General features: G+C 34.3%; 1 protein-coding gene across 1 annotated transcript in view; it reads right to left on the bottom strand.

Moving 5' to 3' along the window:
- The window catches only part of LOC132910661 (leishmanolysin-like peptidase), a 214,361-nt gene that overhangs the window by 8,654 nt on the left and 190,318 nt on the right, over nt 1-15,389 (bottom strand). The window contains exons 5-8 of the mRNA XM_060966497.1: nt 10,376-10,458; nt 2,629-2,740; nt 1,621-1,802; nt 1,262-1,465 (exon numbers count right to left, since the gene is read on the bottom strand). Of these exons, the coding sequence (XP_060822480.1) occupies nt 1,262-1,465; nt 1,621-1,802; nt 2,629-2,740; nt 10,376-10,458 (581 nt within the window). The remainder of the gene's footprint in view (nt 1-1,261; nt 1,466-1,620; nt 1,803-2,628; nt 2,741-10,375; nt 10,459-15,389) is intronic.

Raw genomic sequence — 15,389 nt, 5'->3', positions numbered from 1 at the left:
AAGAGCAGTTGGTCGCGGCAACATGGGAACTTTTAACAAATCGTAGAAATCCAGTTCCTGCGGTCTATAAAACTTTAACAAAGTAGAAAAACGCTTACAAAATAAGAGGAATACAGTAGAATTTGTAGAAAAAGATCTCTTCAGATTATCAAGATATATCCTCGTGGTGTCCATTGTATGTAGGTAGACGTAAAACGTACGTACGAAGATCCACACAAAGAAGCTCAAATATGAGAGAATGAAAGCACGCAAGCTTACGGTCAGATGGATCGTGGATACAGAAGGGTAGACGATGGCAAAGAGAGAATGAGATCACTGCTAAGCTACGAGTCAATGTAAGAGAAACGCCAAAAGAGAAGAAGAAATGGCGAAGAGCAAGTAACGTGTTCGTCTGACAAGGCCGGAACCTGGTTCGTTACGGTTCGTCGATTTCCTTGGAACCAAGAATACCAGGAACACAAGGAATTTTCCAATTTTAAAGGCAGATACACCGACTCAGTATCAGGGGGCGAGAATATGCGAGAAAAAAGACTCGTTGCTGAAAAAGAAAGGAGAAAGACAAAGGGACATTATTGCGGGATGATGGATCGTTGAAGAAAGCGAGCTATTCCCTTCAACGCTAGTTAGACTCGAAGGAAACGGCTTTCTCATGCGATATGTGTACATATCTACATGGCAGATGATATATTACACTTTTATTGAAATTTTTCAAATATAACGATCCGATTATTACAAATAAATGTAATATATCACGGAGAAGATAACTTTATTTAACGATACGTAATCGTTTATTAGCTATGAAAGATAACTTTCATGAGGATAGAGATCCTTAAATTTCCCCTGAAATATCTTTGATAGAAAGACGACTCTCTATTATGGAAATGACTATAGATCATCTTATCATATACTAACTTTCTACTACTATATCATAATATTAATTCTTCTTATATAAAAGATAACTTCTCTTTCTTTTTGTTTCATCTTATAAAAGAATAAAAGATATAACTTAGAAAAAACGAAGCTGGCACCCCGCTGGGGTTAGCCATTCACATGCTATATTTATTTTTATTTTTTTTTTTCACCAATAAGATATAATACTTTACCAAATGTCCATAAGGACAAATTGTAAAAAAACCAAAATAAAATAAAAAAAAATCTTATAAAAGATGCTTCGGTTATGGAAGAAGTAAAGTACCAATAATTGATGAAATATTTCTGAAGCAGGAAATGGTAGTAGCGTAATAAAGCGACATATATTTACTTTTCGTTTAACATCGGTTTCCCTGTATCGCTTCTCCTTGGAGTTCTAGGCTCACCGTTCTCATCTCGGTAGAAAGCGTATAAACTTACAGAGAATCCCAGAGCGTGTAATATCTCATGTTTCACCGTGCTTAATAATGTTTCTAGTTCCTGTGGCTTCGTGCTTATGCTGTTCGGACACAAATTGGCGTGACCAGCTATCGGTCTGCAAAATATCAAATGAGATTCCGGTTACATTGAATTCTATCACAAAGAACAATTAAATAAAGAAAATTTAAGAATATACATATAAATATAAATGTGTAGCAGAGAATAATATACGTATAATAATTTAGATAAATACACAGACAAATAATTTACCTATCTAACGCTGCTTCTGTTTGGCAATGCGCTGCATAAGCCACGGTTAATCCTTTATGGCATCTTGCAGTTTGCATCGCGGATACATAGAAGACAAAATCGGCACCATCTATACCTGGGCCTGCCCTACTTCCTTCAGCAATACCGCAATTATGTCCTGTTGCATTACATGTTCTACAAACCTGTTTATCAAGTAAACGCATTACATTCTATTTTTCTGCATCGAATATACTGCGAACAATTCTGTTAATTCTACAAGGCGAAAACGTTATTTCTATCTGTCTTCGTAGAAATGAAATAAAAAGAATAATGAGAAACAGTTAGCGAATCTGTTTAATAAGTCCAATTCCAAGTATTTCTTTGCCAGAGATGATCTGATATGTAAAAAATAACCATTAAATAAATTCATTCTTAAACTTATTTTAATCGAGAAGGCATAACCCACGCGTTTTAATATTTTAATAGGGAAAAGAAGGAAAATAAAAATGTAATTATTATCGTTTCTATCGTCTGTTAAAGAAATCTAAATATAAGTAATCTTGAATTTTTTAATAATTTCAGTTTTGACAATGTTAAAGTTTTGATGTTCTATTTAAATGTCTAGCAACGCGCAGAGCGATTGAATATCTGCGAAATCGCTGTAATAAATCGATTTTGCATCGAATTTTCCTGATATATTTATATATAGTTGTTAAGCACATTTTCGATGTCGAGTAATCTAGTTTTGTATCGCGAAACACGCATATAAAATTGATATATACTTCACAATTATTCACATAGGTATATCACTTTAATGACTTATTACATTTAATAGAGCATGTTATTTTCAAACGTTGTTTCCAAAAAGAGAATAATCGAAACTGGCTAACCTCTTATGCATTTCATAGCCCTCATTATACACACTACACTTTTATTGCTAATAATATTCGTGATAAATTAATATTTCAATTTTCCTGACGATAATATCTCCGTGTTCGTTGCTATGGAAATTATTAATTATGTTCTTACATCGAGATGATCTTCAGGCACGACTACTTCACCGCACATTGTAGTAGTTCGACAGGTATCTATACAGTGAGTGTGATGACCTTTGACGAACACTTGACTACTTTCGCATTTCCTAAAACAGACGAGAATTTAAAAGATAACGTTCTTTATCTTTAAGAAAGACAAACAATAATAATGCTTAAAAGAAAAAAAAACAATAGTGTAAAAATCGCGATATAATCTTCGTTGTGCGTTGGAAGCTCCGCTTGCGTTTTAAGCTTATACGCTATACATTTAAGAGACATGATCGACGTAACCAGCATGGGACAAGTGGTCTGAAAACTTTTGAATAACATCGATCCGTATACTTTTATACGATAAAAGTACATAGATACGTATACATAGTACATCAGGAAGGGAAATACTACAATAGGAGGAAGGATAAAACGGACTCCTGGGGAAAAACCGACAGCCAGGGTATAAGTGCACTCTGTTACATAAACGTTCACGATCGAGAAGTATTCCACGACACGTAGAAAAATATCGTTATTCTTGACGTTTTAGATTTTAAAGTTTGATGCGAGTATGTAGACAAAGAACTTGAGAAAGAAAGTGAGATTCTTCTATTTATCTTTTGACTTACATCGACAAATCTATAATTCCCCAAGGATACATTCAGCTACCACGACCACATCCTTTTTCTACGTACAACCATTAATCAATTACACGTATATTGGAATTTTTAATTTCATATCGTGAAGGAATATAAAAATTCTGCAAATTACTGGCAAGCAATCGAAGAGTTTCACGCATCTTTATATGGTTTCACGAGCGAAGGATGTAAATAACGAAATGAATACAAACTTAGGGACTCGAACGACTATTGATTATCAATTAATAAAATGGATGGCTTCGAGAGTTCAGTATTATATCGATGCAACTGATTTGGCTTGCCCTGTAGAGTTTGTAATTTCAAATATCGCGTTTTCTTCGTAATCACATTAAATACGGCAGCCGGCTTAGTGAAAAGCGGGCTTATGTAGTTTAGATCCCGGGTCTTGATACTATTCGAACCTTCGACGGTTTCTATTATATCGTCCCCGATGGGTTTACAGGTCTAAAAGCCCACGAAATTACATAGAGACATTTATACAGGTAGTTTATAAATATATAGGAAATTTCTCAGAGATTCATTTTAAAGGTCGACACGGTATATGTATTTATTCTTTTATATATTTGCAGATACTTTAATCGATATTATTAATACTGAAATTCTCGAATTAGGAATAGATTTCGTGCACTTGAAAATTATCAAAAATGTGGCTATAGCTTTAATGTCTAAACGCGTATCAATGATTATTTATATTTATATTATATAAAATGTAGTAAATAGACATATATGTATATGTTAAATATAAGATAAATATTACCAACTCTTTGCTTTTCTCTTTCAAAGAACGTTTGCTATAATAATATTATTATAATATTTCTATATATAATTACAGCAGATGATAAACAAATAATATTCGCGAGGAAAATTAATTTTAATCTGATGCTTCCGTAAAAACGATAAAAGCGGTGTGTATAGATTATTTGAAAGGCAAATACGCTTTCGAATTTTCTTCTTTCCTCTTTCTACAGGCAGAGAAAGAAAAATGTGTGTAATTTCCTCGAATAACATGTACCGGTATCAGCAGCTTCTCGAAGCCCCTGAAATTGCAAGATTTTATCTCGACATGAATGTGCCCGATGTCAGCGATAGAAAGACGGTCGAAACCTTTTGCTTTTTTCCTCCCCTTCGTCTCCGCGATAACTGCCAGGCCAGAAAACGAAGAAAATGGATGGGAATGGGAGATTTCGTAAAGGAAAGGGTAAATTGCCTGGAAACTGGTTAAATATTTACGGAGAGGATTTTCTCTTTATGAACTAATATAGCGTGCTCGATTTTAAGGGCCATCGTTAAAGCGATATTGAAATCATAAATCCAAACGGAATTTAAAGGCGCATCGGAAACTTGATGGCACTTATGCCGTTGGCAGAATTTTCCAGAAGCTCGACTAGAAGGAAAGAGAAGAAGGATGAAACCGATAATGAAAGAGACTGCACATGACGGGTAGTCGTATAAAAGTGGAAGTTATGGAGAAGCAGCTGTGGAGATTTCAATGATTTAAACCACAGATTTTCGGCCGCCAGGAATCCTCCAACTGATCGTACATTACGTAAATTGATTCGAGCGACCGTGCGGTGATCAGATTAACGGATTAAGCTTTATTCAGTCTGGATGTAACACGGCGCAATACGTTACAGCGTGGGTATCTTTGTAAATGCTAGGAAGAATTTTTCAATTTCAAAAGATTATTTATCATTAGTACGTTGTTTCTAGAATTTTAAATTGGATTTACTACGAAAATATCGTATTAAACTAAACTCTTGTTCCATGTTACATTCCAGTAAGATACAAAAGATTCATTGCTGCGTACGTTTATTGGCAATTGGCTATTTATTATCGTACAGCGGTTATTTATTTATTATCACGGGAAAAGAAAGTAATATCGAAACGACTAGTATTTTTTTTGCATTTAATACTAAAACTACCACACCAATCAAATTGACTGGTTTTATGTTATATTTTTTCCGCAATGATGTAATGACTTCTGAAACGATAAGTAAAAAAATAGTATAATGAATTTTATTTTGTTTATGTATTCAAACTGAAAATAATTTTACATCAAGGCTACTTATACCAATACCAGTCAAAATGACTGGCACGTGTCAAAGTGTAAAAGGGTCCTGCAATCTGTTTATCGACTAGTTTCCTCGTTCTCTACAACTTGACACACGTTTTTAAAATTTCTACTGCGTATCATTCAATATGACGATATCAGTTATCAGGAAAATTCCGGATCGATCGCTGGATCGTTAGATGCCAACACTAGAAATACCACACCAGTCAAACCGCCTGGTTCTACAATTTTATAAATGTGTCAACCCTCCTTTAAGGATCATGGTCTCAGCTGGATTAATAATACCAAAAATGTACCACATAACATGGAATTCCTTCTGTAAGAAAGTAATAAATCGAAAAATATAAAAATATTGTATTACTATGTATTTTTTAAAGATCAGTCATTTTGACTGATTGTGGTAGAAATAGCTTCGTGTTAATTATCGGTGGTTCTAGTGTGAAGTATAAGAATATTTTACACTTATGATTTTTAGATTATTTCACACGTAATATATATATATTAAAACGAAAAATTCACGTTACATTTATCTTCTATGAAGCTCTGTGAAAGCAAACACTTTGGAATATTCGAAGATACTTTTTTCCATAATACGAGAAGAGTCACCAGTAGGTTTTTTGAAAGAATTTTCGCTTCATTTGGTGAACTTAAAGGAGTCTGAAGCAGTTTGAAAGCATTACTCAAGCATACTTACTCAAACCAGGTAATGCCGAGAGTGCGGATTTGTTGCAGTGACACACTTTCTGCATTACCGTAAGCTCGTCTCATACCAAATCTATTTCTTCGACTAATCTAAAAAACGTATATAACATTTCCATCAATTGATAAGTTGAAACTAGATTTATTTATCTTGTATGAAATTTATTTCCGGCATTTTGCTCGTTTGCGTCCTTTATACGAATATCGAATTCATGAAATTGCCCGAAAATTCCTATCATGTTCAGAAGCTTAATACAAAATTAACCTGGATTTCGAGGCTTGTTTCGAAGAATGTTTTATTCAAAACACAACTTTGGGGATTCGAAGTTAGCTGATCAAAGATGCTGCGTGTGTTGTTGCTTACACGCTGTAATAATATTATGGGGTTTCGGAGTTTCCTCTATATCAAAGTTCCTTACACATATTGAAATTAGAAAAACGACAGAAAAATGGATTCGTTCCACTGATCGACCGCAAATAATTTCCACTATTATATTAGCTTGTCCGGAAAGTGTTTTTCTTTCACAGACACGTCTTTTACAACATCTTTGTACAAACATGAAACCTAATCTGTCGAACGTTGTGATCTTTAGTTTGATAGAACAAAATGGATCATACGTAATTCGATAAAATAATATAAAACGGAAAATGTTGTGCATCCATTATTTCCTTATAAAACGAAAGAAATTTTCGAACGATTCAATACTTATAAATGGATCGCGGATTTTCCGAAATAGTAAAGTATCCAAAATAGAGTAAGCAAATTATCGATAAAAAGATAAATCTTAATAAAAATCAGCTTGTAAATGATCATATAGTGAATGATAAATGTTTGAGATTCGCTATATGTTCTCTTAATCACACACTGTAGTATTCGCACAAATTAATGATGTTGTTATTTCTATATTCAGAGGTAGGATCACAATAGTTATTACTATATTGTATGGATAAATCTATCACACCGTTCTGAGCCGAAAAACCTTTATTGCACACACTTACGTGGATTAAGGGAAAAAAGAGAAGCAAAAGAACATCTTAAAACTATCGATTGTCTATCGATCGTATCTGGAACAATCTTTTAGTTACTGTTTTTTGTAACCAGCGCATCTGCATATGGAGAACGAGCACGAACTCACGTTGTCATTTTCAACAAATGATCAACATTCTGATCAACTAAATTCTTCGAACAAGGTGTTATCGAAGCGAGTTAACGTTGAGTATGTATAGCAGAATATTAATTTCTACCTAAGCTTAGTGAATATTAGCTTACCAGGCGCGTCAAAGTGAATTTCTCCCGCGTTCGACAAGAATAACAGATTCATGGTCGAGAGCAGGGGGTAAAAATGTTGTAGGAAGAAGTTGTTTCGATAGTGAATATCGCGAAGGTACTCATGGGAGTCTTTTCAGCGAAGTATTATAGCCAGGGGATATTTATGAATCGAAGGAAGAAGATCTGAGAAAATCCTGCGAGAGACGCTACCCTATCCCGTTCAACTATTCCATCCAGTTTTCGTAATCCCTATTGGATCTGGCCGAGACGATAAAAGAAAACCGTATGGCAGAAACGAAACCACGCCATAAACCGACCAGTTCATTTTCTTACTTTTTCGAATGTCTTTGCTGATGCCATTCGAAAATTATAGCTATTTTCGTCTGCTGTTAATGTTACTCCGTCCTTCTTCTTTTGCATTTTGAAGAAATTTGAGAAATTTGAAAAGTTGACAAATTTCAATTGACGCGAAATCGACAAGGTTTTTTTGCGGAAAGCTGATTCGACGGGCGAAAAAAAGAATCTCATAGGTTTGTAAAAGCTACGAAAAATAGAAAAGTGCATCAAAAGAGAAAGGTAGCGCGAGAATGGCGGCCAAGAGATAGAGAATAAACGAGGGAAACGATCCGATTAAAAGTTTGAACAGGTACTGGTGGCGGTAAAGTGGCGCTTGCGTGCATTTTCTCCTAATGGATTTTAGAGTACCTAAACGAACGAATGAACCGTAACTTCGTGAATTTTTACTACAATCGACCAATTTTAATCATTAGCGATACATAGATACACAATTCTTATTTTCATGTATACGTATTTATAGCTCTGATGTCGGGTAAACGTTATGTAAATTATTCGTTTCTCATTGCACAGCGACTTTCCTTATGGGTCGACCACTTAGGAGTAGCTTGCATTATGGCGTCGATCATAATTTATTATGAACTTATGTCATGATAATAACGCATTTACATGTTAAATTTTATTTCATGAAATTTAATTTTTCCTTTGTTCTTGAGTATATATAATTCATATTATTTAAGAAGTTATTTCACAAAAGAAAAGGAATTATTTAAATATAGGTATTATTTCATTGAACAGCATTCATTCATAAATTACTATAATTGAATTGATTAAAATAAATTTATATAATCTATGTTTTACTTTGCTTATGCATTTAACGGACACATCTGATCTCATTTACAATATTGATGAAGATTAATAATAGAAGCCAACTTAGGTGTCAGTAACTAATGTTACACTGCTCGTTGCGAAGCTTCAGATCAATATTGTACACCACATGTCCGTCTTCCTTCGAAGACAAATGACGTTCCTTGATAACAGCGCATATACCGCAACTGACAGTAATTAATGCCAAATACTGACATATCATTTCTTTGGACGTTAGTAGTGGCGTGGCTTTAGTCTATTCGGTATTTAATACCGAAGTTTAAATAATTAAAAATCTTGAATTCTTGTTCTTCTAAAGAACATAATAGTATTCTTGTTTGGTAAAAGAGTCGTAAAATAATTGTATAGATTATTATACGTGCACCATAAACGATTGAATCTTTATTTCTCTAAAGAACAATATTCTCATTTTAAGATAAAAAAATTCCCATTTTATGAAACAACTTTGCTTTGATAAACATTCGTATTTGATGAAAAAGGTAAAGAAACAGAGAACACAAGTTCTTCGTTACGAATTCAATTTTCATTCACTGTGTCTTCTTACAGACCTTAGATTGGAACTGTCTATGCTTTTTCATCTGCGTATCGACGGGGCAAATTCCCAATATTAAAAAAGCGAGCAAAGTTTGCGAAAATAAGAAACGCTTTCTTCCTGTCTGGTATGTGTTCCGCGTGTGCTTGTTGAATAATGTAACGAATTCTTTTCCGCACCGTGGAAACCCATCCTTGCCACCCCGCCTATTCACCTGGTTCGCTTCTTAGATCCACGTCTTTTCGCGTCCGGTCGAAGCCCAACCGAAACGTCAAAAGTCATTGGAAATCCCGGAGGTCTCGTGCAAAATTGATTTGTCGCATGGATTTCGTTATCTGCGACTTGCTAGCACCTTGGATTTCGTGGAAGTTCGAGAGAAATGCATAAGTGAGGCTATGCTTAGCTTCCTGCGCTGTCGCATTCCCAAAGAACAGGGAGGGAAGGAGAAAGAGGGAAAGAAATGTATAAAATGAATATTTTGCAGTTGGAAATACAATATATCGAGGTTGTTACACGAGTTCTGTTATTTCTTCATTATCGATTCTCGATAAAGTATCGTTTGTTGTCTGTCAAAACGTCATCTGTCTATCATTTTATAGAATTGTTTATATTAATACCGTATTTCCTTCGATTGAAAATATGAAATTATCGCGACAACTTTGCAATTACGTTAGTAATATCGTAATGATTGATTGATCTTTGCTTTTCAGGAGTAAGCTTTAAAAAAGTAAAAAAAATAAAAAAACATGCTTTAGGATTATTACGAGTGTTCGAGGAGTGCACATTAAACGGCTGTGATAAATACACGAAACGTTTACGCTAATAATGCAAGTACGTCCGCGATTAGGGCAATAAATCAGATAACCCGTTACGCAAATACGTATAATGCATATTCACAGTTTTACCTTAGCATTTTGGTTGCTATGCAAATAAACGTGCTACCGACAGTTGTGTATGGATATGCGTACAGAATGATTTATGCAAGTTCTTGAACTGATTACGTTATTTGGAATACTAATGATCGTGTTAAAAACGGTAGTAATTCCATTGCCATTGGATTAACGATGCGTTTGCAACATGTACGATACGAAAGATCGCGAATCCATTGGCACCGGGCATCGATTCGTTATCTTCTAAATCATAGTAATTGGAGTAGACTGCTTCTAGAATTATCGATTTTATTTAATTCGATTAATTATCCAAAATTATTCATCTACATTTATATTTCAATCGGAATAAATATACATTTTTCATTTTATATGACAGTATGACAGTTTATGCAATGTATTTAATAACGTTGGACAAACGTACATGCATTATTCAAACGTGAAAATAAAATACCTGCTCAATCTAATAGTGCTCTTTGTCTCACGGACCATGAGTGCTCGTTCCCAAAAGTGTACGGCTTCAGGTAAAATCGTATTCTGAAATAAATCGAAAGACATAGTTTAGATATCACGTAATTTTTCCTTTCACTGTATCAATTTCATAATTAGACTGCAGATTTCTGTACATTTATTGGACATTCGAAAGTACAAAACTGCATAAAATGTATATAACATAAAAAGAAAAAACATATAAAACATACAAATTACAGAATTTTTTACAATACTTGGTAGGTAAAAGAATTTTTTACCGAGACTCCACTTTTCCAATTATATCTCCGAAAATATGAATTTGCATAAAAATCTGCAGTCTGTTCGTAATAATACTTACATTTCTAAAATCGTGTTAAATTAAATGCATTTATAACACGGGTATTTAACATACGTTATTTCTTACAAAATCTTGAAAGAGTTGTTCTTGAAAGAGCTTTGTGTCGATTATTCAAGATAAAAAGAAGTCCCAAAAATTACTTTATAAACAGAGTTGTCTATTTCTGTGTTACCATGTTGTAGGTCCACCCTGGGTACCTGCTTTTGTATGCTTAATAGCAACATACGTATCATAAACACGGAACACGGTGCAGAGGCAGTTAGCGAACACGAGAGTGCCTCTCTTCAGGTCTGACTCTGCCATTGACCTACACCCCTAGCTCGTTAGCCTTCGAGTCTCTTTGGCGGACAGCTTGCTCGTGGGTCCAAAAGGACTACGTTTAAAGGGTCGAAACAGTTACTAATTTGTTGCTCAGATTTTAAATACGGGCTAGAGTTAGAGTTTTAGGACACAGGAGGCTGAATTTTCAAAATAAACCTTGATGAGTTGTTATACAATTGATGTAATTCCTATACATATTTATGGAAAATATTTTGAAAAATGAAACGCTATATTCTAACTAATAATAAGGAGGCTGGTATATAAGTTTATCGTTACTATAAGATTTAATAATCGTTTAATTTTTGCGCCAAATGTTAGTGGTCCTTCAGCAAATCCAACGTAAGTCGTCTTTCTCTATTTCGAAGCCAATTATGTTTAAATTTTCCTATAGCAGCTTCGGTAATTGTTATTTTTAATCTGTTTAAGTACTTGGCTTTTTCGCACAGAGTAAAAGGAGGAAAGATGGAAACAACAGAGCGCTTCTATTTGTTGTAAATAACAAAATAAACAATAACGAAGGAAGCAGATGGCAAAAATGAGATGAACGGCGATCGAACTGCACTGGAAGAGCGCGACGTGTGCCGACAATTTAGACATACTGCGATCGTGTAAGGAAGGTAACAGTGGCGGTTAATGACGCAGACTGTGGACAAATAACAGAAACGATAGCAGTTACGAGCAGTTAAGTAGGTTAAAACTCTTGCAACCTGTTTTTCTATGTTACAACCAATTTTCTTCGAAAAGGCGTCTTTATTGAAAAAATATTTCATAGCGCTGCAGTCACGATTGAAATGATCTGCCACGCTACTGTCATAAAAATATGTAGTCTTATTTTACGAAAATAATTTTGAGAACATGACAAATTTTTGCTTATCATAATTTTTCTTCGCTTATTTATATACAGTAGCGGACAAAAGTTTAAGACGAAATGGAAGAAATAAATAATTGATTTACTTTCCATAAAAAATATAAATACGGTGTTCTACTTTTGGTATTAACTAATTGTACATTTGTTTGTACACTTAGAAAAAAAATTTCATTTTGATATTTTGCTCAATAGCTAAGTTATAAAAAAGGAACGAAATCTGTATAATATTTCGTCGGTCAAAAGTTTAAGACTATACAAAAAATATTAATTTTTGGTTAAAAAATATACACAATTTTTGTTTAAATTCAATATTTTGTTCAATATCCGTTATTTCTTATCCCTTCGGTACATCTTCTTGGCATAGAATCTATTAATTTTTTATATTAATCTACCGTAATATTATTCCAGGCTGTTTCAATCGTAGAGTAAAGTTCATTTAAATTTTTCGGTTTATAACCTTGTACTGTCTTTTTTATGATGCTTCACAAATTCTCGATTGGGTTAATGTCTGGTGATTGCGACGGCCACGGCAGCACGGTGATATTTTCTTCTTGAAAAAACTGTTTCACAACCCGAGCCGTGTGCTTCGGATCATTATCATTTTGAAAAATAAAATCATCACTCATATTGTTGCGTGCAAAAGGTAACATTGTGTTCTTGAGTATGTCCTTGTATTGAAAACGGTCCATAATTCCATTGATACGACATATCGGACCAGGGCCGCTTCGAGAAAAACACGCCCACACCATAACGTTGCCACCACCATGTTTAAGAGTTTTTAAAACGCACTGTGTTTTCAAACTTTCGCCAATTCGACGTCTAACGTACCGTATCCCGTCAGAACAGACGCGATTGAATTTCGATTCGTCAGAAAACAATACCTTTTGCCAATCTTCACTTGTCCAATGCTTATGAGCTTTAGCAAATGCAAGTCGTCTTTTTCGATTCCTAGAACTCAGCAGTGGTTTCTTTTGGGGTTTTCGTCCTCTTAAGTTAAAGTCTTCTAATCTTCTCCTAACAGTTCTAGCACTAATTTGTGTATCGTTTTCATAGTTTATCTCCGCAGCAATATTATTTGCACTACGAAAACGATCCTTTTCGCTCAATCGATGAATCCGGCGATCCATTTTCGGTGTTGTTTTCCGTGGTCTTCCGTTTTTCGGTTGATCGCAATACATGCCTGTCTTTAAACATTTATACCAAGCTTGTTTACAAGCTGTTTCTGACCTGTTCACTATATTTGCTATTTCGGTGAAGGTTTTACTTTGCTTTCGCAGCCTTACGATTTGTTCCCTTTCGTTTTCAAGTAAATTCTTTGATTTACCCATAGTCTGTTCCTACCTAAATGAATTTTAAGCAATAAAAGGTACACTAAACAATGATTTTGACATTCCAGAATCAAAATGTTCAAAAACTGTACTCGTACTCACGTTTTACACAGATCGTCTTAAACTAATGTCCACTGTTTCCAAGTGCTAGGCGGTAACTAACTGTTGTAACTCCTACATTGTTTGTATTTAACAACTGACTGTCTGAGGTTACGAAGGTCAAACATACAGCTACGTTATTCCAAAGAGACAAACCGAATAGAAGAACAATATGCGTATAAGATGTTTGTAATCCGGTTTACAAATCATCGTCTTAAACTTTTGTCCGCTACTGTACGTATTAAATTAGATGAAATAATTGGAAGTTAACTTAAACTCTATTAGCGATACTAATAACGATAAAATAATAATGCTTATATTATTTTACTGCAATATCTACACGTAATACTCTCATCAGGAGAAGTCTCGTTCATATTAGTTTCCCCAAGGACATGCCTACTTCTTATGAGGTGATATATTCATTCAAATGATAGCACGCAAAGAGACACGATACAACAATAAGAAGAACACGATATATTACTCGATTCGTAGGGACAAAGCTTAGATACTGTTCGTCTAATAAATCTTACAGACACTTGATAAGACAATTATATGAGAAATATGAATTTCGATGTGTAGAAATTAATGATAAGTTAATAAAGAAATGTAAATTAAAATTCAAACTAAGACTTTCGAGCGGAGCTGTATATCTTATAAAAAATCACAAAGTATCCAAATACATTGAAACGTTAATTTATATTTAAATAATTACACTAAAACGTACACGTTACACTTAAAAGGCAATGAATGCTAGCAATCGATAAAATGAATACGCTGTATAAATCTGTGTGATCCGTAAGGCAACATTTCCTTTTGTTTTGGTGAAGCGCGGGTGAGAATCCGAGAGGAAGAAACGGCTGATATTACTTCCGACTGCTTTAAACAAACGATCGTCGGATGGTTGTATTGAGCGTAGAAGTAGTAGAAGTCTGTTGGGAGCTACGCTCGAGCGAACGTGCGTCATTAATATCGGCCTAATGGCAAGCGCCTGATAATTAAAACCGGAGCCGAACAAATGGGGCCTCGAACACCATGGACGTGCAAACGTTTAATTTCATCGTCTTTAATTATTTTTCACCGATTGCATTCTAGACGGCGCTCCTCGTTAACAGCTTCACCGATCCAAGTTACGCTTTTCTCCCGTCCATCAAATAACAGCCAAGAGTTTATCGATGTTATAACGAATCGTGGAGAAAGCTTATATTACGATTAAACTAAGTGACTTGTTAAAAACGAAGCGTTCTTATAATGTAAGTTTCCGAATTTCTGTCTCATTAAGTTTTACATTGGCCGATCTGTAATTAAAGTAACTACTAAACAATTTTTTAATATTTTTTCAAATACGGGAACGGAAATATTATTTTAGGAAGATTAGTATCTTTTAATTAAGTATATATTTTTCTTTCAACGTTGGATATTTTGGAAGTATGATAAATATCTACCTTTTTTTATACAAATTAGTTATGATACTTATTTTTGCACATTTTCAAATATAACGATTGACCAGAACAAAAATAATTTTTAATTCCAGTAGACGATTGTGGAACAAATTTCGAATAAAGGTTTGCAAAAATTGTTGAATAAAAATTGAATTGCTGAATATATAATTGTTAAGAATTACCCGCACAAAGGCCAAATGAAATAGCCGATTGTATGGGAGGAAAGGAAAATAAAAAAGGAAAACAATTATTTGTCGGATATGAACGCTGCCGTTCTTGTGAAATATGCAGAAATATAAATATTTTATAACGTGTAGGCAACGAACTGCCTATATTTTTAAAAAAACATTTCAGATGTTCAAACTGGAGGCATATGGAAAATCAACAGAAAGCTATGAATATGCGCGGAAGGGAACAAATACACGATGTGAAAAAATGAACATGGCAACGATGATGTGGCCATTGTTACAGAAGCATTGTACGCTTGTTCTAAAAGTTATTTCTCAACTCGTCCTGGTTCATTCGTATCTCTGCATTTTGCAGCCGTACTAATTTTATAAAAATGCTATAGTAAAAGTAAGTAC

The sequence above is a fragment of the Bombus pascuorum genome, chromosome 9 (assembly GCF_905332965.1).
Source record: "Bombus pascuorum chromosome 9, iyBomPasc1.1, whole genome shotgun sequence".
Lineage (NCBI taxonomy): Eukaryota > Metazoa > Arthropoda > Insecta > Hymenoptera > Apidae > Bombus > Bombus pascuorum.
This window is presented reverse-complemented; position numbering and strand designations above follow the sequence as displayed.